Raw genomic sequence first — 23,225 nt, 5'->3', positions numbered from 1 at the left:
GCAATGGAATCCTTAATCTTCTCACTTGCAGACCCCAGTCAGTATGGATTGGCAACAACATCTCCTCCACAATCTCCATCAGTACAATCAACAACCTCTCACTCAATGTCAGCAAAACTAAAAAGCTGATTTGTTGACTACAGGAAGAAAAAAAAGTCCTCATTCAGGGAATCAAAGATGGAGAGAATCAGTGTTATCATTTCAGAGGATGTGTCCTGTGACCAGCACATAAGAGTCATTACAAAGTAGGCACTACAATTCCGCTACTTTCTTAGAAGCTTGCACAGATTCAGCATGTCATCTAAAACTTTGACAAACTTTTATAGATACACAGCGGAAGAGTATCCTGGCTGGTTGCATCACAGCCTGGTATGGAAACACCAATGCCCAGAAATGGAGAAGCCTAAAAAAAAGGTGATGGGTGCAGCCCAGTCCGTCACAGGCAAACCCCATCCCATCATTCAGCACCATCCAGGCCGTGCTCCCTTCTCGCTGCTGCTGTCGGGAGGGAGATACAGGAGCCTTAGATAACACACCACCAGCTTCAGGGACAGTTATTACCCCTCTGCCATCAGGGTCCTGAACCGGTTTGGATAGCTTCACTTGCCTGAACTCAGAAATGATTCCACAACCTATGGACTCACTTTCAAGGACTCTGTAACTCATGTTCTCAGTATTATTTCTTTCTTTCTTTCTTTCTTTATTTGCACAGGTTGTCTTCTTCTCGCATGTTGTGTAGTTTTTCATTGATTCTATTCTATTTCTCTGTTCTACTGTGAATGCCTGCAAGAAAATGAATATAGTATATAGGGACATGTAAGTACTTTGAAAATACATTTACTTTAAATGGATAATCACTTAAATGGATAACCATAGAAGCTTGTTAAACTAGTGGAAAACGTTGGAAGGAATAGGGTAAGATTATCATATCTTTTTCCATTTTTTATTGATTATATTAATGAATACATAACCATGTATGTGAATTCTTACTGTTAATTGGGCCCATTTAGTTTAATGACTGAAGTAAACATCAAGGCCCATGGAGGTGGGTTTTCTTTAGGGTTACAAATAGTAAGCCACTAGCTAGAAAACAACAATCAGTCTTGGCCTGCTTGGGCCAAAATATTAAAAAGAAACCTAAACAACACACACAAAATGCTGGAGGAACTCAGCAGGCCAGGCAGCCTCTATGGAAAATAGCACAGTCGGTATTTCGGGCCGAAACGTTGACTGTTCTCTTTTCCAGAGATACTGCCTGGCCTGCTGAGTTCCTCCAGCATTTTGTGGGTGTTGTTCGAATTTCCAGCAGCTGCAGATCTTTTCTTGTTTGTAAAAAGAAACCTAGATGGGACTGGACTTAATCGAATTTCCATTGATGGTTCTGTAGAGTTAGCCATGAGCTCCGTGCTCGGGACAATGCCGTTCCGTTGATTGTTTCTCGCTGCTAAGGAAGTTAAATCATTGACGCCTCGAACTGCAGTGTTCTGAGGCGAAAGGTGCACAAAGTTATGATTATTGAAATAGACGCCACATTCAAATTTTTCATTTTGCTTCTAATTTACAAGTTGTCGGTTAAAAAAGAAAAACTTCAAAATCTTTGCCTCCTATCCCCCAGCCTCAAATCCACAATAAAGTCAAAGGGTCTCGCCTCCTCTGCCAGCTGTAACCTAGGATAGGATCTGAGTGGCGATTCCACGGCAGACTATGCAACCTGTCACTCAGCAACTCCGAGACCTCTGAGCGGGAATGCAGCAGCGTCCCGTTCTGAAGTTTAAACAACTGAACATGAGAACTGCCAACCCCAACAAACAAGATTTGACCCAATAAAACTCACTGTGACCAAATCTTTGCCACTCCACAATAAAAGTTCAACACCACTCTCTTCAATGCTTCCCACCCTTTCCTGTCTCTTGCCTAAAAACCTGTTTTATCTGTAATATTTTTCCGTTCCAAGAAAAGTTATCGACCTCAAATGTGAACTGTTTCTCTCTCGGTGAATGGGGCCCGAAGATTATTTTCAGCACTCTCTGTTTATATTTCACATTTCAAGCATTCGCAGTGTTGCTTAGTGTTCTCGTTTTAGGTGGTACGGTGTTAAATTTTAGTTACACCCTGGAATGTTTTACTATGTTATGGATGTTATAATAATGCAAATTACTATATCATTCTGCGGCAAATGTATTTCTGTTACACCAGAAACACAGTTTTTGCTGGATATATTTGCGGAGGCTCGTTCCAGTGGGTGGGGCTTGGCTGTTTTCCAATGCCTCGCCTCACTCCTGAGCCGCTGCCTCTCTCAATCTCTCATTCTTCTTCCTAAGCTCTAGGTGGAAACATGTCTTCAGCGGTCAAACCGGGGCGAGCATCAGTTAGCGGCAGCTTCTGCCTGACCCTGCTGACGTTCATCCTTCCAATCCCAGGTAAGAGATGCCGAGAGAGGGGCCAGCCCGCCTCAGGCTCCGCTGCGGGAGCGGAGAACCCTCCCTAGTTCCAGGTGTCTCATGATAGCGGATCCGCACTGTTTGTACATGGCATAGAAACGGGCTCAAACCATTGAGATCAGTAGAAAAAGAATTGCAAGAATTTGTGGAATTTTGTAAGGAAAATATTGGTAGTTTGCACAGAGTGAATTTTGTGCTTGATTTGTTTTGATATTTAGATTTGCAATGGTAAATGTTGATGGGAACCTATAGTTCGAGCTTGCACTGATATAGGAGATGGGAATAGTCCTAGGAAAGGGGCTACTGTCCCGGGAGCGTTGCCTAAATCTCGGGACATCCAGCATCAAAATTCCTGCAGGATCGGCGCTGCAGACGGGTGCTGCAACTTCTCCGCACAGTACCGCGGTTTTTTAAAAATGCGGAATCCGAGGTGTGCGGCAACCCGCGTCTTCTGAGGAAGATCCCTGCGAGAAAAGTGGAGCCGTGATTCTGCAGGACGTGAGTGGCGAGGCAGGGAACTCTACTGACCGAGATAAGAACTCTGGGGGTCCTCGAAAACGTGCTGGAGGCAAGGAAATGTGAGAAAGAGTCAAAGCTTTAAGATATCTAATGAAGAAAAACAGCAAACGGGCAGAAACCATTATATTTCGGGAGTTTCTGGAGTCCGCAAAATGTTTTATAAAATTGCCGCCAGGCAGTATAATTGGAATATTCACCTGAGAAACTTTATATGTTTTACCTATAACTTCCACCAAGATTATTTAGGAATTATCCCGGTGCTAAATGTGTGCATGTAAATTCAAAATGTTTAAAATCTGTTAATAAATTCTCAAACATATTTCACTCAACTCAGCTTGTGATAAAGTGGAGGAAACTGTGGATCAGATGCTCAGATAAATTATCTGTGGATGTAAAGCAGCCTAAGGAACCGAGTTTAAAAATCTATAGTATCTTTACTAATTGTTGTTGTTGTTTATACCTATCTTATTTCAGGACCTAGGCGTTGATTGTTTTCTTACAGACAGATCTCTGAGCTTTGGAGTGTAGGGAGTCTTAAATCTGCTGGTAGCCACTCCCTAGAGTGAGAATGGTTTTGTTAGATTATATGGGATTTCATACTGCTCAGTGATTAAACAAAAGTTTTATAATCTATTAATTTCCCTTTCTATTAATGGTAAGGGTTCAACTAATTTGGGATTATGTACTGCAGAGTTAGTCTTTACCAGAATGCTGAATGTCATTCAGCCCCACCCCAGAACCTAAACTCTGTGGGCATTCATTAGCTCATACATGTTAGAGTAATGCATGCAGATTAAGACTGTTTTCCATCTCTCTGAGACTTTATTTTTAAACTTTACTAGCAATTCGCTCTTTCCTAATTTATTCTTCTGTATTTAAGTTTGAATGCTACTTGTTCTAATGTCCCCTCTACTAATTCTTGGGTTAGTTGTACTACTCGGTTCAGATATCATTTCCATTGTGTACTTAGTCCATGAAACTTTCTAATCTTAGTTCAAGAGACATTTCTTCATTTCTAAAATTATTACCAATGTGCCCATTTTCAGTGCCACAGGGCAACTAGTCATTTTTCTCCATTTTTGAATCAAAGCATTTTTCTGAACGGCATAACAATCTCTTCAGTCGTCTTGATATGGTCCCAAAGTGGCCGCCTTTGATTCAGGCTTCAAACAATAGTTCCCCCCCCACCGCCCCCAATTCAGTGAGGTGAGCCAGCCTGTTAGCCTCTAGCCTCTCCCCGGATGGTGATAAGCGTTGCTCGCTCTTTCCACCAGGGGTCATGTTTTAGGTTTCTGAGAACTGGACAACTACCTCACCCAGACCAATGCAGCATTGGCTCTGAGAATGATCCCAGTTTGTGCCAAATCAAGTACAAGATGGTACTTCTTATATAAGTCTCGTGCTTAACTGCTTAACCATTAGGCTATGCATGATTGTCCCTCCTTTAAACGCCTTCAGAGCAGAACAGGACAGGTCCTTTAGCCCACGATGTTATGCCAAACTAATTAAAACAATAATTCCCAATTTATCTAATCCTTCTTCCCCCCACATTAATAATACCCTCATCCCCTGCCTTCTCTGTTTGCCTATCTGAAAGAACTTTAAACATTTATGCTGTCTGCCTCCACCACCCCAGGCAGCGCATTCCAGACACCCACCACTCTCTGTGTAAAAACACATCTTCTTTGAACTTTTTCCCCCTCACCTTTCTTAGATGCCCTCTGGTATTAGACATCTCAGTCCTGGGAAAATGACACCGGCTGTCTATATGCCTCATATTGTAAACTTCTATCAGATCTCCTCTCAGCCTCCGCTGCTCTCGAAATCCACTTCAGCCCGTCAAACCTGTCCTCATAGCACATGTCCCCCAAACCAGGCAGCATCCTGGTAAAACTCCTCTGTTGCAGCAACCGCTTTGATGTAAACCAACATTTGGGACTGGACTGCCAAAGTAGTGAACAAGTCCTGCTCAGAGCTTACACACTAATAAATGGTTTGAAAGCAGGTCAGCGAGGCACAACCACACAGACTGAGATAATTGGGCACAATGCTCATGTTTCTAGATCTGGGCACTGCTGACCAGACCAGCATTGACTGGCCATCCTAGCTCTCCTGAGAAGGTGGTGGGTGGGGCACAGCTGACATGATGAAGGTTGGAACTGTGAACCACATCAAGGACTAGTTTCTGTGCAAATTGTTGTAAACTGTTCAATACCTTTGGCTGTAGATTTGTGTGGAGTACAGGAGAACAAGAAGAAGCAAAGAAGGAGAAAATGTAATTGTAATGAATCTCTGGGTAAGAGAAAATCAAGGTACAACAATTTGACAACAAAAGCATAACTGGTATGAATACTAAATTACCACAGAAGGAGAATGTTGGAAAGTTTTGGATTATCTAGTGTAGCTGACATGAACCACTGGGAAAATGCTCAAAATGCTACTTGTATCACTCCTATGACAATGTTCATTTGGAGGAAGCGATTAAAAATGGAAGTTTTCAGTTTGTAAGAAGATATATTTAGAAACAAAATATATTTTTAAAAAGCTTGAGGATATGGCTGTATCTTCACCCAATGAAAGAATGCTTTAAATTCTTATAAAGAAGCATACGTTGAAATTGTTTTCTAGACATATGCTCAAAGTCATCAAAAGATTAGTACTTTTATCACTCAGCAAAGGGTTGCCAGCACTCAAGGGTGTGACTTCTTTTGGTTCTAAGCCAGTTTTGATCACTCACCCAATTTCCATTCCCCTCCACTCCACCATGACGACACAGCAACAGTCCGGGATTAGTCTGACTTCCCTGTGTATTCTGTTTTAGAATGTTGTTTAGAGCATATCTTCATGTCAGGCTGATTCAGACCTAGTCCAGTGGTTAAATAGTTGGAATGACAATGACCTTCATCTTTACAAGGAGAGGAGTCCTGGCAGGCATATGGATCTGCAGAATGTGAGATGTGTTTGTCACTGTTAAATAAATCTGTTTTCCAACTGCATTTTTTCTTGGGGCTGGATGTAGGAGAATGGGATAGGATTCCCATGAACTTTCTTTATCTCCAGGCTCCCAGCCATCTCTTTCCTAAGGCTCCTTGGGTGGTGTATTTCAACCCTCTTCTCTTGCTACTGGTTCTACAGTTGTACCATCACTAAAGTATTGCTTCTTGCATTTTATGTTTCTGACTGCACGCTCTTCCTAACTCTGGACATGAGTTCCACAATTATTTGACGATCAATCTGAATGTGAATCTCTTCTAACTGACTAGTGGTTCTTTTTAAATAGTGCAGGTATAGGAGTGTCCTTGCTGTTAAGGCTAACTTTGCCTGGTTCACACCTTGTGCTAATGACATATCCATGGTTTAGTTTCAAAAGGAGCTTGCAGATACACAGAAACTGATGTCACCCCTGACACCCCTACATCCTCTGCATGGACACCTTGCTATCCCCGAATGTGGGATGAAGGCTGTTGGTTGCCATTTGCGAGTAAGTAAGCTCGATAGCAATTTATGTAAAAAAACACTGCCACATGACTGAATTTATACCTTGCTGAATGCAAGTCTCACTTTTATTCATGGCCTTATCTTGTGTTACAATGAGGCCACCCTCAGGGTGGAAGGGCAATATCTTATATTCTGTCCGGTTAGCCTCTAACCTGCTGGCATGAATATTGATTTTTCCTACCAGTAAAAAATTTTCCCTCCTCCTCTCCTCCTCCTCTCTTCTTCTGTTCCCCACTCTGGCCGTTTGCCTCTTCTCACCTGCCAATCACTCCCCCCCCCCCCAGTTCTCTCCTCCCTCCCTTTCTCCTCTCCTATCAGATTCCTTCCTCTTCAGCCCTTTATCTCTCCCAACCCACGACTTCTCCTCTTACCTTCCAGCCAGCCTCCTTCCCTTCCCCCACTTTTTACTCCTGGCATCTTCCCCCTTCCTTTCCAGTCCTGGTGAAGAGCTCAGCCCAAAACTCATGAGCCCTAACTCATATCAGCATACTTCGGCTCTGTTTTATCCCCCTGGTTCAGTCCCTCCCTACCTACACCTGTGACACCTCACATGCTCTTGATCTTTTCAAGGATTTCAGGTTTCCTGGCCCCCATCATCTTATTTTCGCTACGGATGTCCAGTCCCTGTTCATCTCCATCCCCCACCAGGAAGGCCTCAAAGCTCTCCGTTTCTTTCTGGACAACAGGCCCAACCAGTTCCCCTCCACCACCACTCTCTTCTGTCTAGCGGAACTTGTCCTCGCTCTAAATAATTTCTCCTTTGGCTCCTCCCACCTCCTTCAGACAAAAGGTGTAGCCATGGGCACTCATATGGGTCCCAGCTATGCCTGCCTGTTTGTTGGCTACGTGGAATGGTCTATGTTCCAAGCCTACATTGGTGATTGTCCCGCACTTTTCCTACGCTACACTGACGGCTGCATTGGTGTTGCTTCTTGTGTGTTGAATTTGTCGATTTCATCCACTTTGCCTCCAATTCCACCCTGCCCTCAAATTCACCTCCTCCATTTTCAACACCTCCCTACCATTCCACGACCTCACTGTCTCTAACTCCAGGGACCACTTACCCACCAATATCTATTACAAACCCACGGACTCTCGCAGCTACCTGGACTATACCTCGTTCCACCCTGTTACGTGTAAAAATGCCATCCCCTACTCTCAATTCCTCTGTCTCCGCTGCATCTGCTCTCAGGATGAGGCTTTTCATTCTAGAATGAAGGAGATGTCCTCCTTTTTCAAAGAAAGGGACTTCCCTTCCTCCACCATCAACACTGCCCCCACCCACTTCTCTTCCATTTCACACACATTTGCTCTTACCCCATACTCATGCCACCCTACTAGGGAGGATTCCTCTTGTCCTCATCTACCACCCCACCAGCCTCCGTGACCAGCACATAATTCTCCGAAACTTCTGCCACCTCCAATGGGATCCCACCAGCAAACACATCTTTCTTACCCCCCACTCCCCCCCCCCCACTTTCTGCTTTCCTATGCGGCTCCCTTGTCCATTCATCGCTTCCCACTGATCTCCCTCCTGGCACTTACCCTTGCAAGCGGAACAAGTGCTACACCTGCCCCTACACCTCTTCCCTCACTACCATTCAGGGCCTCAAACAGTCCTTCCAGGTGAGGCAACACTTCACCTGTGAGTCTGAGTCTGTTGGGATCATATACTGTGTTCAGTGCTCCTGGTGTGGCCTCTTGTATATCAGTGAGACCCGACGTAGATTGGGAGACTGTTTCGCTGAGCATCTCTGCTCCGTCCGCCAGAACAAGCGGGGTCTCCCAGTGGCCACCCATTTCAATTCCACTTCCCATTCCCATTCTGATATATCCATCCATTGTCTCCTCCACGTCGTGATGAGGCCACACTTAAGTTGGAGGAACACCTTATATTCCGTTTGGGTAGCCTCCAACCTGATGACATGAACATCGATTTCTCAAACTTCCAGTCAGGTCTCCCACCACAACCCCCCCCTTCACCATTTCCCATCCCCTTTTCCCACTCTCACCTTATCTCTTTGCCTGCCCATCGCCTCCCTCTGGTGCTCCTCCCCCCTTTTTCTTTCTTCCATGTCCTTCTGTCTCTTTCATCAATCAACCTCCCAGCTTTTTACTTCATCCCTCTCCCTCCAAGTTTCACCCATCACCTGGCATTTCTCTCTCCCCTCCACCCACCTTTTAAATCTACTCCTCATCTTTTATCTCCAGTCCTGCCAAAGGGTTTTGGCCCAAAATATCAACTATACTTTTTTCCATAGATGCTGCTTGACCTGCTGAGTTCCTCCAGCATTTTGTGTGTTTTACAAGTCTCATTAGTTATAGAATAAATGCAAACCAAATGAATTTGCATGATAGCACCAGAAATCAAGCCTGATTACTATTGTCAGTATTGTCATTCAGTACAAATCATTTACTGTTGGACTCCAGAAATTGAAATTATATGAATCTCAATACCTTTGGTGCTCAGTACAAGCTCATGATTATATTCATCTTTTTATCCCTTTGGGAAGCTGTATGAAAATGTCCCTTCTCATTGAACGTATCTCTACTCACTTATCATCTTGGCAGTATGGATGGCAAAGCCACATAACTGTTTGGCAGAATTTTGACAGCATGTGTTGTTCACTGATATCTCCAACCTCTCACTCCAGCAGTGTGTAGTACCCACCTGCTTCTTGGTCTTCAGTCATACCGGTGCCCAAGAAGAACTTAGTAACCTGCCACAACGACTATCGCCCAGTGACACTTACATCCACGGTGATGAAGTGTTTTGAAAGGCTGGTGTTGAAATGTATCAGCTCCTGCCTGAGAAACGACTTGGATCCGCTCCAATTTGCCTACCGGAGCAACAGGTCCACAGCTGATGCCATCTCATTGGCTCTTCTGAACTGCAAAGATGCGTATATCATGATGCTCTTTATCGATTACAACTCAACACTTAACACCATCATCCCCTCAAAGCTAATCAGCAAACTCCACGACCTGGGCCTCAATACATCCTTGTGCAATTGGATCCTGGATTTCCCCACTTGTGGACCCCAATCAGTTCAGATTGGCAAAAACATCTCCTCCACAATCTCCATCAGCACAGGTGACCACAAAGCTGCGTGCTTAGCCCCCTGCTCAACTCCCTTTACATCTATGACTGTGTGGCTAAGTACAGCTCCAACACCATATACAAGTTTGCTGATGACACCACTGTCATCAAAGGGGTTGATGAATCAGCGCAGGAGGGAGATTGGAAATTTGGCTGAGTGGTGTAATAACAACAAATTCTCACTCAGTGTTAGCAAGACCAAGGAACTGATTGTAGACTTCAGGAGAGGGAAACCAGAGGTCCATGAACCAGTCCTCATAGAAGGATCAGAGGTGGAGAGGGTCAGTAACTTTAAATTCCTCGGTGTTACTATCTCAGAGGACCTGTCCTGGACCCATCATATAAAGCACCTCTACTTCCTTAGGAGTCTCTGGTGATTCAGCATGGCATCAAAAACTTTGACAAGCTTCTCTCGATGTGTAGTGGAGAATGTATTGATTGGCCATGTCATAGCCTGGTATGGAAACACCAATGCCTTTGAATGGCAAATCCTACAAATGGTAGCAGATTCGGCCCAGTACATCACAGGTAAAGCCCTCTCAACCATTGAGCACATCTACATGAAACACTGTCATAGGAAAGCAGCATCCATCATCAGAGATCCCCACCACCCATGTCATGCTCTGTTTTTGCTGCTGCCATCAGGTGGCAGGTACAAGAGCCTCAGGACTCGCACCACCTGGTTCTAGAACAGTGACTACCCCTCGAGCATCAATGTTCTTGAACAAAAGGGGATAATTACACTCATTTGTTGAGACGTTCCCTCAACCAATAATCTCACTTTAAGGACTTCCTTATCTTATTATTTCAAGTTCTCATTATTCATTGCTATTTATTTATATTTGCATTTGCACAGTTTGTTATCTTCTGCACTCTGGTTGATCTTTCATTGATCCTGTTATCAATACTATTCTATAGATTTGCTGAGTCTGCCCACAGGAAGATAAATCTCAGGGTTGTATATGGTGACATGTATGTACTCTGAAAATAAAGTTTACTTTGAACTTTGAACTTCTAGTCATTGGACCATGACCCTAGATGAATGGCAAGAATATTTATACACTAATACATCTTAGCAATTGAATGTGTTAGTTTAAATGTATGTTACATGATATGTTTTTAGCCTCAAGAACTAAAGTATTCTCCATTTTACCTGGCAAAATTCCATGTAACACCCACCATTGTAAATTGCTACTGGATCAGTGCCTACGAAGAACTGGGTGGAGAATGTCTCAGGCTAAATCCATACAGAGCCATGAGCGACATGTTCATTGCATCTGTCTGGGCAAGACGGAAGGCCAGGTGCTGGAGGTGAAAGAGTATTTCGCTCTTTAATCTCCCTTGAAATCTATTTTCAAAGAAAAGTCTAAATAAAGCACATTGCAAACTCTTGGAGCAAGTGTGGATAATCCTTTGTATACATGCAAAATGTAACATGAGTCATTTCTGGAGTCATAGAAAGTTTTCAAGCAAACCTTTGATGTCAGTTACATAGAACAATGCAGTGCAGTACAGGCACTGGCTGTTCACTCTATCCGTGCCTCGTCTCTTATACACGTCTATCAAGTCACTTCTCATCCTCCTTTGTTCCAAAGAGAAAAGCCCTAACTTGTTCAACCTGTCCTCATAAAACATGCCCTCTAATCCACGCAGCATCCTGGTAAATCTGCTGTGCACACTCTCTAAAGCTTCCAGATCCTTCCTATAATGAGGAGATCAGAACTGAACACAACACTCCAAGCGTGATCTAACCAGAGTTTTAAAGAGCAGCAACATTACCTCCTGGCTCTTGAACTCAATCCTCCAACTAATTACAGCCAATACACATAAACTTTCTTAACTACGCTCTCAACTTCCAACTTTGAGGAATCTATGGATGTGGATCTCAAGATCCCTATGTTCCTCCGCACTGCTAAGAATCCTGTCATTAACTTGTACTCTGCCTTCAAATTCGACCTTCCAAAATGTATCATTTCACACTTTTCTGGAGTAAACACCAACTACCACTTCTTAGCCCAGCTCTGCATCCTATCAATGTCCCGTTGTAACCTACAACAACCCTCTACACGATCCACAACACCACCAACCTTTGTGTCATCTGAAAACTTACTAACCCACCCTTCCTCTTCCTCATTTATACAAATCACAAAGAGCAGAGGTCCCAGAACTGATCCCTGAGGAACACCACTAGTCACTGATCTCCAGGCAGAATACTCTCCATTTACTATCACCTTCTGCCTTCCGTGGATAAGCCAACTCTGAATCCATACAGTGAGCTTTCCCTGGATCCCATGCCTCCTGACTTTTTGAATGCCTTACTAAATCCATGGACACCACATCTGCTGCTCTACCTTCATCAATTTGTTTTGTCATTTCCTTGAAGATTTCAATCAGGTTCATGTGGCATGACCTGTCCCAAAGGTCAAGCCATGCTGATTATCCCTAATCAGACTATGCTTCTCCAAATATTTGCATATCCTGTCTCTAAGAATCCTCTTCAATAGTTTGTGCACTACCAATTTAAGACTCACTAGCCTATAATTCCCAAGATTATCACCATTACCTTTCTTCAGCAAAGGAATAGCATTTGCCACCTCTGATCTTCAGATACTCCTGTGGCCAGTAAGGATGAAAAATCAGTACAGCAATCTGTTCCTTTGGTTCCCATAGTAACCTGGGACAAATTATGTGACCGCCCTCCAGCCGAACAATCGGATGGATACCAAATGCCATGGTAGCGTAGCGGTTAGCTCAGGGTGTCAGAATTCAAAGTTGAATCCTAGCGTCCTCTGTAAGGAGTCTCTGCACAGTGGAATGCATAGGCTTTCTCCGGGTGCTCCGGTTTCCTTCGACGGTCCAAAGACTTAGCAGGTAGGCTGATTATTCATTGTAAATTGTCCCACGATTAGGTTTGGGTTTAATCAGAGTTGTCACTGGGTGATGCAGTTCAAAGGGCTGGAAGGGCCTTTTCCACACTGTATCTCTAAATAAATAATTATTCCATTCGGCCCTGGGGACTTATCTATCCTAATGTTTCAGTACATCCTCACTCTTAACGCCGACATGTCTCGGCATATTAGTCCGTTCTATGCAGTCCTCACATTCATTAAATCACTCTCACTGGTGACTACCGTAGCAAAGCGCTCATTAAGGACATGCCATACTTCCTCTGACTCCAGGTACGTGTGTCCTACCCTCACTCTAGTCATCCTTCTGTTCTTCACAAACGTGCAAAATGCCTTGGAGTTTTCATTAAATCTACTTGCCAATGTCTTCTCATGTCACCTTCTTGCTCTCATAGGCCCCTTTTTAAGCCCCTTCCTGGCTACCTTATAACTGTCAAGAGCCCTGTTTAATCCTTGCTTCCTAAATCTTAAGTATGCTTCCTTCTCCCCATTGTCACTTCACCCTACCATCCTTTCCCTGCCTCAACAGGAAAAGCCTATCCAGAACTTCATGCAAGTGCTCCCTGAACTACCTCCTTATTTCTGTTGCACATATCCCTGAGTACATCTGTTCCCAGTATACTCTTCCAAGTTCTTGCCTAATCAAATCATAATATGCCCTCCCCCAATGAAGTACTTTCCCATACTGTCTGCTTCTATCCCTATCCCAGGCTACAGTAAAGGTCAGGAAGTTGTGATCACTGTCTCTAAAATGCTATCCCACTGAAAGATCTGTCACTTGACCTGGTCCATTGCCAAGCGCCAGATACAGTATGGCCTCTCTTATTGTCGAATCCTTCCTGGATGCACCCAACAACTTTTGCCCCATCCAAACTTTGCACCAAGGAGATGCACTCAACATTAGGGAAGTTGAAGTTCCCCCATGACAACAACCCTGCTATTTTTTTTTTTTTTTTGCACCTTGCAAAATCTGTCTCCCAATTTACTTTTCAGTGTCTCTGTTACTATTGTGGGACTATAGAACACTACCAATGGAGTGGTTGCTCCTTTCTCGTTTCTGACTTCCACCCATGCTGACTCAGTTGACAAGCCCTCCATGACATCCTCCCTTTCTGCAGATGTGACAGTATCCCTGATTAGCAACGTCAATCCCCCACCACTTTTACCTCCCTCCCTGTCCCCTTGAAACACCTAATCCCCAGAGCATCCAGCAGCCATTCCTGCCCTTGTGACAGCTAAATCTCTATAATGGCCACAACATTGCAGTTCCATGTACTGATCCATGTTCTTAAGTTCATCACCCTTGTTCTTAATACTTCTCGCATTAAAGTGACTTGTAAACTCAGCTCCATCATGGACACTAGCCTCTAGAGTATCCGGGACATCTTCAAGGACCGATGCCTCAAAAAGGTGGCATCCATCATTAAGGACCCCCATCACTCAGGACGAGCCCTCTCCTCATTGTTACCATCAGGAAGGAGGTACAGAAGCCTCCTGCACAAACCCTCTGCCATCTGATTTCTAAATGGACATTGAACCCATGATCATTACCTCACTACTTCTTTACACTACTTATGTAATTTAACTATTTTAGAAATATATACGCATACGGTAATTCACGTTTTTTTCTCTATTATGTACTGCTGTCACAGCAACAACAAATTTCACGACATATGCCTGTGATATTAAATGTAATTTTGATTCTGATTCTGACATTTCAAGCCATCAAACTGGCTGACAAACAAACTCAAATTATATTTCCATTATTTTTAATCCATTTTATTAAAAGTAATTTGTAGTTTTGAGCAAACTCTTATCTGCTGTATTCCCATCATTGCCATGACATGTCCCTGAGTTGCTTTCCATAATAAAAAAAGAAACTGTCTGGGAGCCAGTTCTGAGAAATACTCTCAGTACAGAATAAGTTTTTTTGAATGTTGATACCCATTTGTTCTATTCTTGCATTTTCATTTAATCCCAATATAAATAGAAATTGACCATGAACAGAAATATTGTAACACAAGGCAAATGCCAGTGGAAACTAAATTTGGTGGCCATTCATGCCTACTTTCGCATTCTTTGCCACACCTTTCTCCTTTCCTTTGCGTCACTGCAAGGCACATGTTACGTTATAGTGAGCATGTCTTATGGGGACAGGTTGAGCGAGCTAGTGCCTTTCTCTTTGGAGCGGAAGGAAGATGAGAGATGTCTTGATAGAGGTGTACAAGATGATAAGAGAGATCGAGTGAATAGCCAGAGACTTCTTTGTAGGCTAATAAGAGGGGTATCATTTTAATATGTTTGGAGGAAAGTATGGGAGCATAGCAGAAGTAAATTTTTGCATTGAGTGGTGGCTGTATGAAATGCTCTGCCAGGAGTGGTGGTAGAGGCAGACACATTAGCCATGTTTAGGCACATGAATGATAGGAAAATGGAGGGCCATGTAGGAGGGAAGGGTTAGATTGATCTTAGAGTAGGTTAAAAGTTCAGCACAACATTGTGGACTGAAGGGCCTGTACTGTGCTGTAATGTTTCATGTAATAATTATTACGGGCAGTGCCAAGCTCCAATGAAAATCGTCATGAACCATATCAAAATCAGGTGAAGTTTGGCATCCTGTGTCCTTGTGGATATTGTACCTTTGGTTAGGCTGGTGTAAATATTATTGAAGTCACAGTGTTGCTGAAACTCTTCTTAAAAACTCATTATGTCAAAGCACAAACGTTTCTTGACCTGCTATGGAGAAGTTGTTGGGTTTTGGATCTGACAGTATCCAACAAGATTGTAAAGATGCTTCAGGGACTGAGTAAAGTATTGGCTTTTGGCCATTCTCTTTGACAACAAAGGCATACCAAAAATGTCTATCGCCCTGCCAGAATGGTTGCTGCTTTTGTGTTATGATTTGGCTATGATGGAGACTAACATAAATCACAATGTGTTTTGATTGTTCAGTCCCTCTCTCATAGTTTATCATTTTTAAAATGCTGCTATTATCTTTTGTTATAGTATAGAAACCAAAATTGAGGAACTAACATATTTGGCATTGGCTGTTAAAGGATGAGTCTGACTTTAAGCTCAGTTCCTTGGTGAAGAATTAAATCATATGATTAATTTTTACCCGAGTTGTAGCAATAATCTGTAATTGTTTGCTCTACTTGTTTGGAGCGTAGATCTATGCTGAGTTCCAATTATTTATTTTCTCCCTCATTTTCTGCACAAAGAACCAAAAACACACTTATGATTTCAAGCTACTGTTACTTCAAACCAGGTCCTTACAACATGCTTTTCATCCAGATATAAACCACAGTTTTGATTTACCATTTTGTAATTTGTGTATCCATAACCAAGATCCTATGCATCTCTAATACAACATTATTCTTACAATCCAAGCTACATGTGACCTCTTTCTTCTTCCTACCAAAATACACATGGTGACAATCAAGTCAAGTCAAGTCAAGTTTTGACCATAACTGCTGGTACAGTACACAGTAAAAATGAAACAATGTTCCTCCAGGACCATGGTGCTACATGAAACAACACAAAACTACACCAGACTGTGTGAGACAGCACAAGGCTACACTAGACTATGTAAAACAACATAAAAACTGCACTAGACTACAGACCTGCACAGGACTACATAAAGTGCACAAAACAGTGCAGGGCAGTACAATAATTAATAAACAAGACAATAGGCACAGTAGAGGACAAACTACAATATAATAATAAATGATGCAGATGTCAGTCTAGACTCTGAGTATTGAGGAGTCTGATGGCTTGAGGGAAGAAACTGTTACATAGTCTGGTCGTGAGAGCCCAAATGCTTCGGTACCTTTTGCCAGATGGCAGGAGGGAGAAGAGTTTGTGTGAGGGGTGCGTGGGGTCCTTCACAATACTGATAGCTTTGCGGATGCAGTGTGTGGTGTAAATGTCTGTGATGGCGGGAAGAGAGACCCCGATGATCTTCTCAACTGACCTCACTATCCGCTGCAGGGTTGTGTGATCCGAGATGGTGCGATTTCTGAACCAGGCAGTGATGCAGCTGCTCAGGATGCTCTCAATACAACCTCTGTAGAATGTGGTGAGGATGGGGGGTGGGAGGTGGACTTTTCTCAGCCTTCGCAGGAAGTAGAGACGCTGCTGGGCTTTCTTTGCTATTGAGCTGGTGTTGAGGGACCAGGTGAGATTCTCCACCAGGTGAACACCAAGAAATTTGGTGCTCTTAACGATCTCAACGGAGGATCCGTCAATGTTCAAGCTATAATTAGGCCTAAGATTTATTTTTAAAAACACAGAAATGAATTACCAGTAGCAATGTTACAAATTATTTTAAAAATCACATCTAACTTGTCGTGTTGTGAGTTTGAGGGAGTCCTAGTTCAAAGAGCATGTGTCACACTTCACAACAACATTGTGTCATCTGGGTCTCTGTTTCTTAGAAGGATAAAGTTTGAAAATGGGTTATAAGTTGGACTGGGTACATTGAGGAAGTGACATGATTTGGCAAGGGAAACAGAAATAGGAATAGACCATTCAGTGAGTTTATGGCAGAACCAAATTTGCCCTCAATGTTCTGCACTCTCCCTATATTACATAAATCCTTTGTAGTTCACATACTGTACAGATGATCCAGTAGAATTTGATGGTTGTGGCAGATGAAATATATTTCTGGAAAATACAGAATGTTGTATTCTGGTTGGAAGAGGAAGAAGTAGCACTATAGACACAATTCTGAAAAGTGTAAAAGAAAAAAAGAGATCAGTGCATATTTGTTGAAAGTGGCAGGTTTCAAAAGTAGTTTAAAAATTACTTAAGGGAACCTGGGCCTTATAAATGGAGCTGCCTGATGTCACCATTTTGTGATCCAAGGATCAGCGTCACACTCTCCAAAGTTCTTTGTTCCTTCAGAGCAGAACACTCAGTGTCCACTCAGTTATTGTTTGTGCCTTTGTCTTGTTGTGCTTCTCAACTCTCTGGATTAAATTCCGTTTCCAATTTTTCAGTTCCTTTATCAGCATCAACTACATAGGTCCTATTTTTTAATGTTTATATCCTCTGTAAGCTCTTTTATTGTGCCCTACATTATTTAAGATTAAATTGTTAGTATTTACCATAGAAAGCAAGAGATGAACTCTGAGACCCCAATTGTAGCTTTCTAGTTAGTTACACTTCTATAAGGAAAAAGGCTAGTTTTTCAAATGTAGGACAGCATCTTTTGTTATTGTTTAGGTGAAAAAGTCCTTGCCCAAATATTTTGATGTATTGAAATATCCTTTGTATCCTAGAGAACAAAATCAGATCGTGTTCAGGAGTTCATGTTGACAGAGATTTGAAATGTGCTACGGGGAGAGAGACAGCACATGGACTACATACAGATTTGGTTTCCATGTTAAAGGAAGAATATACTAGGAAGGCAGTGAAGCTTCATTAGAGCGATTCCTGGGATTAAGGGCTTGACATATGAAGGAAGGTTGAACAGGTTATGTCAATGCTCATTGGAATATAGAAGGATGGGATGGCATTCTTCTGGTTGATTGGGTGGCTGCTGAAAGAATAGCCTCTGGTTAATAATTATTCAGGGAGTAGATAGAATATAAAGAATAAACTTAGTGGGGTTATCTGGACCCAGTGGGGCAGAGTTTCAAAATACGGAGCTGCACATTTAAAAAGGTAATGAGTAGGAATTCTCTGGAACCCTTTACCCTAGAGACCTGTGGCAGGTGAGTTATGGGATATATTTAAGACCGTGGTGGATGAGTATTTAAGCTAGGAGGGAATAGGAGCCAATGGCAAGAGAATAGGCAGGCGATGTTGTGGCCATGCTGGATCAGCCATGATCTAGTGTAGAGCAGGTTAGAAAGATCAAATGCCGATCTCTGGTCCTATTTTTTAATGCTTTTATTTAGAGCTGGTATCAGAAGGGATTTATTTACACAAAGAATAATTTAAAGCACATTTCAAATGAAAAAATACACAAGAGATGGTGCCATGCGATGGATGTGCTGTAATTTTTTTTGTATTGCAAGGTTGAGTATGGTGCTTTGCTGTTTTTAATGCACAGTGCCTATAAAAAGTATTCACCCATCCCTTGGAAGTTTTCATGTTTTATTGCTTTACAGCATTGAATCACAGCGGATTTAATTTAGCTTTTTTGACACCGATCAACAGAAAAGACTCTTACATGTCAAAGTGAAAACAAATTTCTACCAATTGGTCTAAATTTATTACAATTATTAAACACAAAATGTCAGATTGCATGGGGATCATGAGTGAACAGCCTTTTTCAAGTCCAGCCACAAATTCTCAATTGGATTGAGGTCTGGACTCTGACTTGGCCACTCCAGGACATTAACTTTGTTGTTTTTAAGCCATTCTTGTGTAGCTTTGGCTTTATGCTTGGGGTCAAGGATAATCTTCTCCCAAGTCACAGTTCTCTTGCAGACTGTATCAGGTTTTCCTCCAGGATTTCCCTGCATTTTCATGCATTCATTTTATCCTCTGCCTTCACAAGCCTTCCAGGGCCTGCTACAGTGAAGCATCCCCACAGCATGATCCAGCCACCACCATGTTTCAAGGCAAGATGTGTGGTGTTTGGCTTACACCAAACATAGCATTTAGTCTGATGGCTAAAAAGTTCAATTTTGGTTTCATCAAACCATAGAAACTTCTTCCAGCTGACTTCAGAGTCTCCCACATACCTTCTAGCAAACTCTAGCCGATATTTCATGTGTTTTTCTCCCCCAACAGTGGCTTTCTCTTTGCCACTCTTTCATAAAACCGTGAAGCACCCGGGCAGCGGTTGTTGTCTGTGCAGCCTCTCCCATCTCAGCCACTGAAACGTGTAACTCCTCCAGAGTTGTTATAGGTCTCTTGGTGGCCTCCATCACTAGTTCCCTTGCACGGTCACTCAGTTTTTGAGGACAGCCTGCTCTAGGCAGATTCACAGCTGTGCCATATTCTTTCCATTTCTTGATGATTGACTTAACTGTCCAAGGGATATTCAGTGACTTGGAAATTTTCTTGTATCCATCTCCTGACTTGTGCTTTTCAATAACCTTTTCCTGGGGTTGCTTGGAGTGTTCTTTTGTCTTCATGGTGCAGTTTTTGCCAGGATACTGATTCACCAGCAGTTGAACCTTCCAGATACTGGTGTAGTTTTACTACAGGCAATTGAAACACCTTGACTGCATACAAGTCTTCAAAAACAGATACCCATTTAACTAATTGTGTGACTTCTAAAACCAATTGGCTGCACCAGTGATAATTTAGTGTGTTATATTAAAGGGGGTGAATACTTATGCAATCAATTATTTTCTTTTATATTTGTAATTAACTTAGATCACTTTGCAGAGACCTGTTTTCACTTTGACACAAAAGTCTTTTTCTGTTGATCAGCATCAAAAACAAAAGCCAAATTAAATCCACTGTGATTCAATGTTGTAACACAATAAAACATGAAAACTTCCAACAGGGGTGTGAATACTTTTCACAGGCACTGTATATATGGCTTCTGATTTGTGGTTGCTTCTCTCCATCCCTGCCACTCATTCCACTCATTCTGGGAGTACAGAACAACAGTCAGTGACCAGAGAATAAACTGTCTTGTTTCCAGTGATATTTAAATTCAAGCTTCTATTCTGGAATGGGCTCAGCTGACCACTCTGATTACTCATTACACCGCCAGTGTCTAAACTGACTGATCATGGTTACAAAATCTGACATTTTGCAAATCAGTTGAGATCATGCATTAAAGTAGATACTCAGTTCGGTTTAAATTCGTGGACCCAATGGGTGAATTGCTGACCCCATCCCATATGATACTTAGTCATTGAGTCGATTTGCCTCTGTAATCTCTGTTGAAAGCATTAGGCAGTAATAATCAAAACTGCATGGTTTTAAACAGTGATGCAGTGTGAACTGTGTATCTTTCCATCCATTTCATATTTCACAGACTTTTTTAGGGTTCTAGTAATCAGGGAATTGATGAAAGATTTGATTTGACAGTTATGAATGGAAATGGTAGGCTTTTAGTGCTCTTGTTAGAGATCCGTTTATTGTCCCTCAAGTGGACGCATACTTAATTTTACTCATTTCCGTAGGTGTGTCTGACCTGCGGAGTTGCTCCAGCATTTTGAATGCGTTACTCTTAACTTTCTTCGCTGTTCAAGGCTCTACAGTGTCAGATATTGTAAATAAATGTGAGAGAGATGGAGATCGGTGTGTAAAGAAGAGAGTGTAGAGAGTTGGAGAGAGGGAGTGTAGAGAGTGGTAGGGAGGGAGAGAGTGTAACGAGTGGTAAGGAGGGAGAGAGTGTAGAGAGTTGGAGAGAGGGAGTGTAGAGAGTGGTAGGGAGGGAGAGAGTGTAAGGAGTGGTAAGGAGGGAGAGAGGGTAGAGAGTTGGAGAGAGGGTGTAGAGAGTTGGAGAGAGGGAGTGTAGAGAGTTGGAGAGAGAGAGTGTAGAGAGTGGTAGGGAGGGAGAGAGTGTAAAGAGTGGTAAGGAGGGAGAGAGGGTAGAGAGTTGGAGAGGGAGTGTAGAGAGTTGGAGAGAAGGAGTGTAGAGAGTGGTAGGGAGGGAGAGAGTGTAAAGAGTGGTAAGGAGGGAGAGAGGGTAGAGAGTTGGAGAGAGGGAGTGTAGAGAGTTGGAGAGAGGGAGTGTAGAGAGTGGTAGGGAGGGAGAGAGGGTAGACAGTTGGAGAGAGGGAGTGTAGAGAGTGGTAGGGAGGGAGAGAGTGTAGAGAGTGGTAAGGAGGGAGAGAGGGTAGAGAGTTGGAGAGAGGGAGTGTAAAGAGTGGTAAGGAGGGAGAGAGGGTAGAGAGTGGTAGGGAGGAGTGTAGAGAGTTGGAGAGAGGGAGTGTAACAAGTGGTAAGGAGGGAGAGAGGGTAGAGAGTTGGAGAGAGGGAGTGTAACAAGTGGTAAGGAGGGAGAGAGGGTAGAGAGTTGGAGAGAGGGAGTGTAGAGAGTTGGAGAGAGGGAGTGTAGAGAGTGGTAGGGAGGGAGAGAGTGTAAAGAGTGGTAAGGAGGGAGAGAGGGTAGAGAGTGGCAGGGAGAGGAACACTTGGAAGTGGTTTTAAGTTTCAGCTAGGAATGAAGCTGCAAAATTGAGAGTTGATGGATGGGGTGGGTCTGAGAAGATGAATGAAAGCCAACGTTTGGATATCCACAGACTATTAAAAGCTGTCTTGTTTTTATTTTAATTTTAAGTGAAAAGCTATGCGATGTCCTGTTGGACATTGCTAATAACAGGCAGGAAGGCAATGCGGTTTTAAAACCAGGAAACTGCAAACTAGCTCGCTACTCTCCTCCTTTGTCCTGGGTTTAGCAGCAGTTTGTTGATTTTAGAAGCAGTTAATTAAGATTCCAGTTTAATTTGATGAAATGCTTTTTGACAGGATGTTTTAAATGTGTTTTTAGACCACACAGAGAGCCGCTGATTGTTCCAGCTTTTCAGTGTTAAAGAGGATTCAGTGCTTTGTACTTCCTTTCATTCAGTGAAGCGAATTTAGCAAAATGTTGTCACTGAATTTAAAGCATGCTAGACTTTACAAAGTGTAAAATAAAATGGTATTAAAGAATTAGTGAGTCAGAATGTCATGAACATCAATTTGTCGAGCTCAAGCATAGGAATGCACCTTCACACACTGTTGACATTGCTGTTTGGTGCCTACTCTCACACCAAATGCAAAAGAACATCCAGCCTCAGATCTTTGTGTTTGGTTGAACATGGACAAAAATCTGAGACTGCAAGTTGACATTAGCTATCAGTACAAGGTAGGAGTGTGATGCGGAGTGGGAGGTGCACTTCACATCTGGCCCCTCAGCTTGAAGCCAGGGCTGGCAGGTGTAAGAGCACCAATTTATTCATCTGAGTGAGTCACTGATTCTGTGAGGAAATTGAAGTGGATTACTTCAATTATTTTGTTTTATTGTTTGCTGGCAATTTACGGTATTTCAATTGAATGTTTTTCTCCTTGCTTACATTCTTTTTTCAAATTATTGAAATCTCTTTGCACAGATTAAATCTTCTCGAATAAATCATAACCTTTTCCAAAACAATCAGACAATGGTTAGATCAGGGGTTCCAAACTTTTTTATATGCCGTGGACTGTTACCGTTAATTAACTGAGGAGTCCGTGGACCCCAGGTTGGGAACCCCTGGGTTAGATAATAAATTCTATCAGAGATTAGAAGCAACTACTCATAATCTGACACTTTTGGCATCTTGAGGTTCAAATCAATGCCTCCCTGAAAGAGGCAACACAAGCAGAGAGGGTGGTTGAAGCAGATACATAGCAAAATGTAAGGCACGTGAACATGCAGGGAATCGTAAACACAAAATAATCTGCAGGTGCTGGGGTCAAAGCAACACTCACAACACGCTGGAGGAACTCGGCAGGTCGGGCAACCTGCTGAGTTCCTCCAGCGTGTTGTGAGTGTCAACATGCAGGGAATACAGTGATATAAACCATGTGAAAGTATTGTGAGCTAAAGGGCCTGTTTCTGTGTTGTACTAATATATGTTCTAATTCTGGCGTCTGCTCTGCCTCACTGGACACCTTTGACGGTCAGCTAGGACAGGTGTTTGTTCCAGGAAAGGTTAGTGTGGGCGAATCGGCAACACAAACCAGAGAGTTTGGGCAGATCCAGGATAAAGCACCTCACACAGATTAATTTGTGTTGATCAATTATTCTACTGCTAATATTCCTATTAGCAATAGAAAGAACATGACTCTAGAACATCGATTTATATAAAACTAGAAAATGCT

At 42.7% G+C, this 23,225-nt stretch overlaps 1 protein-coding gene across 2 annotated transcripts in view; it reads left to right on the top strand.

Annotated features, from left to right (window-relative positions):
* Positions 1-2,290: 2,290 nt before the first annotated feature.
* Positions 2,291-23,225, top strand: part of LOC140184940 (cell surface glycoprotein MUC18-like) — a 133,451-nt gene continuing 112,516 nt past the window's right edge. For both annotated transcript variants that reach the window (XM_072238175.1, XM_072238176.1), the window contains exon 1: positions 2,291-2,420. In XM_072238175.1, coding sequence (XP_072094276.1) covers positions 2,336-2,420 — 85 coding nt within the window. In that variant the 5' untranslated portion in view covers positions 2,291-2,335. The remainder of the gene's footprint in view (positions 2,421-23,225) is intronic.

Source organism: Mobula birostris, chromosome 20 (genome assembly GCF_030028105.1).
Source record: "Mobula birostris isolate sMobBir1 chromosome 20, sMobBir1.hap1, whole genome shotgun sequence".
Taxonomy (NCBI): domain Eukaryota; kingdom Metazoa; phylum Chordata; class Chondrichthyes; order Myliobatiformes; family Myliobatidae; genus Mobula; species Mobula birostris.
This window is presented reverse-complemented; position numbering and strand designations above follow the sequence as displayed.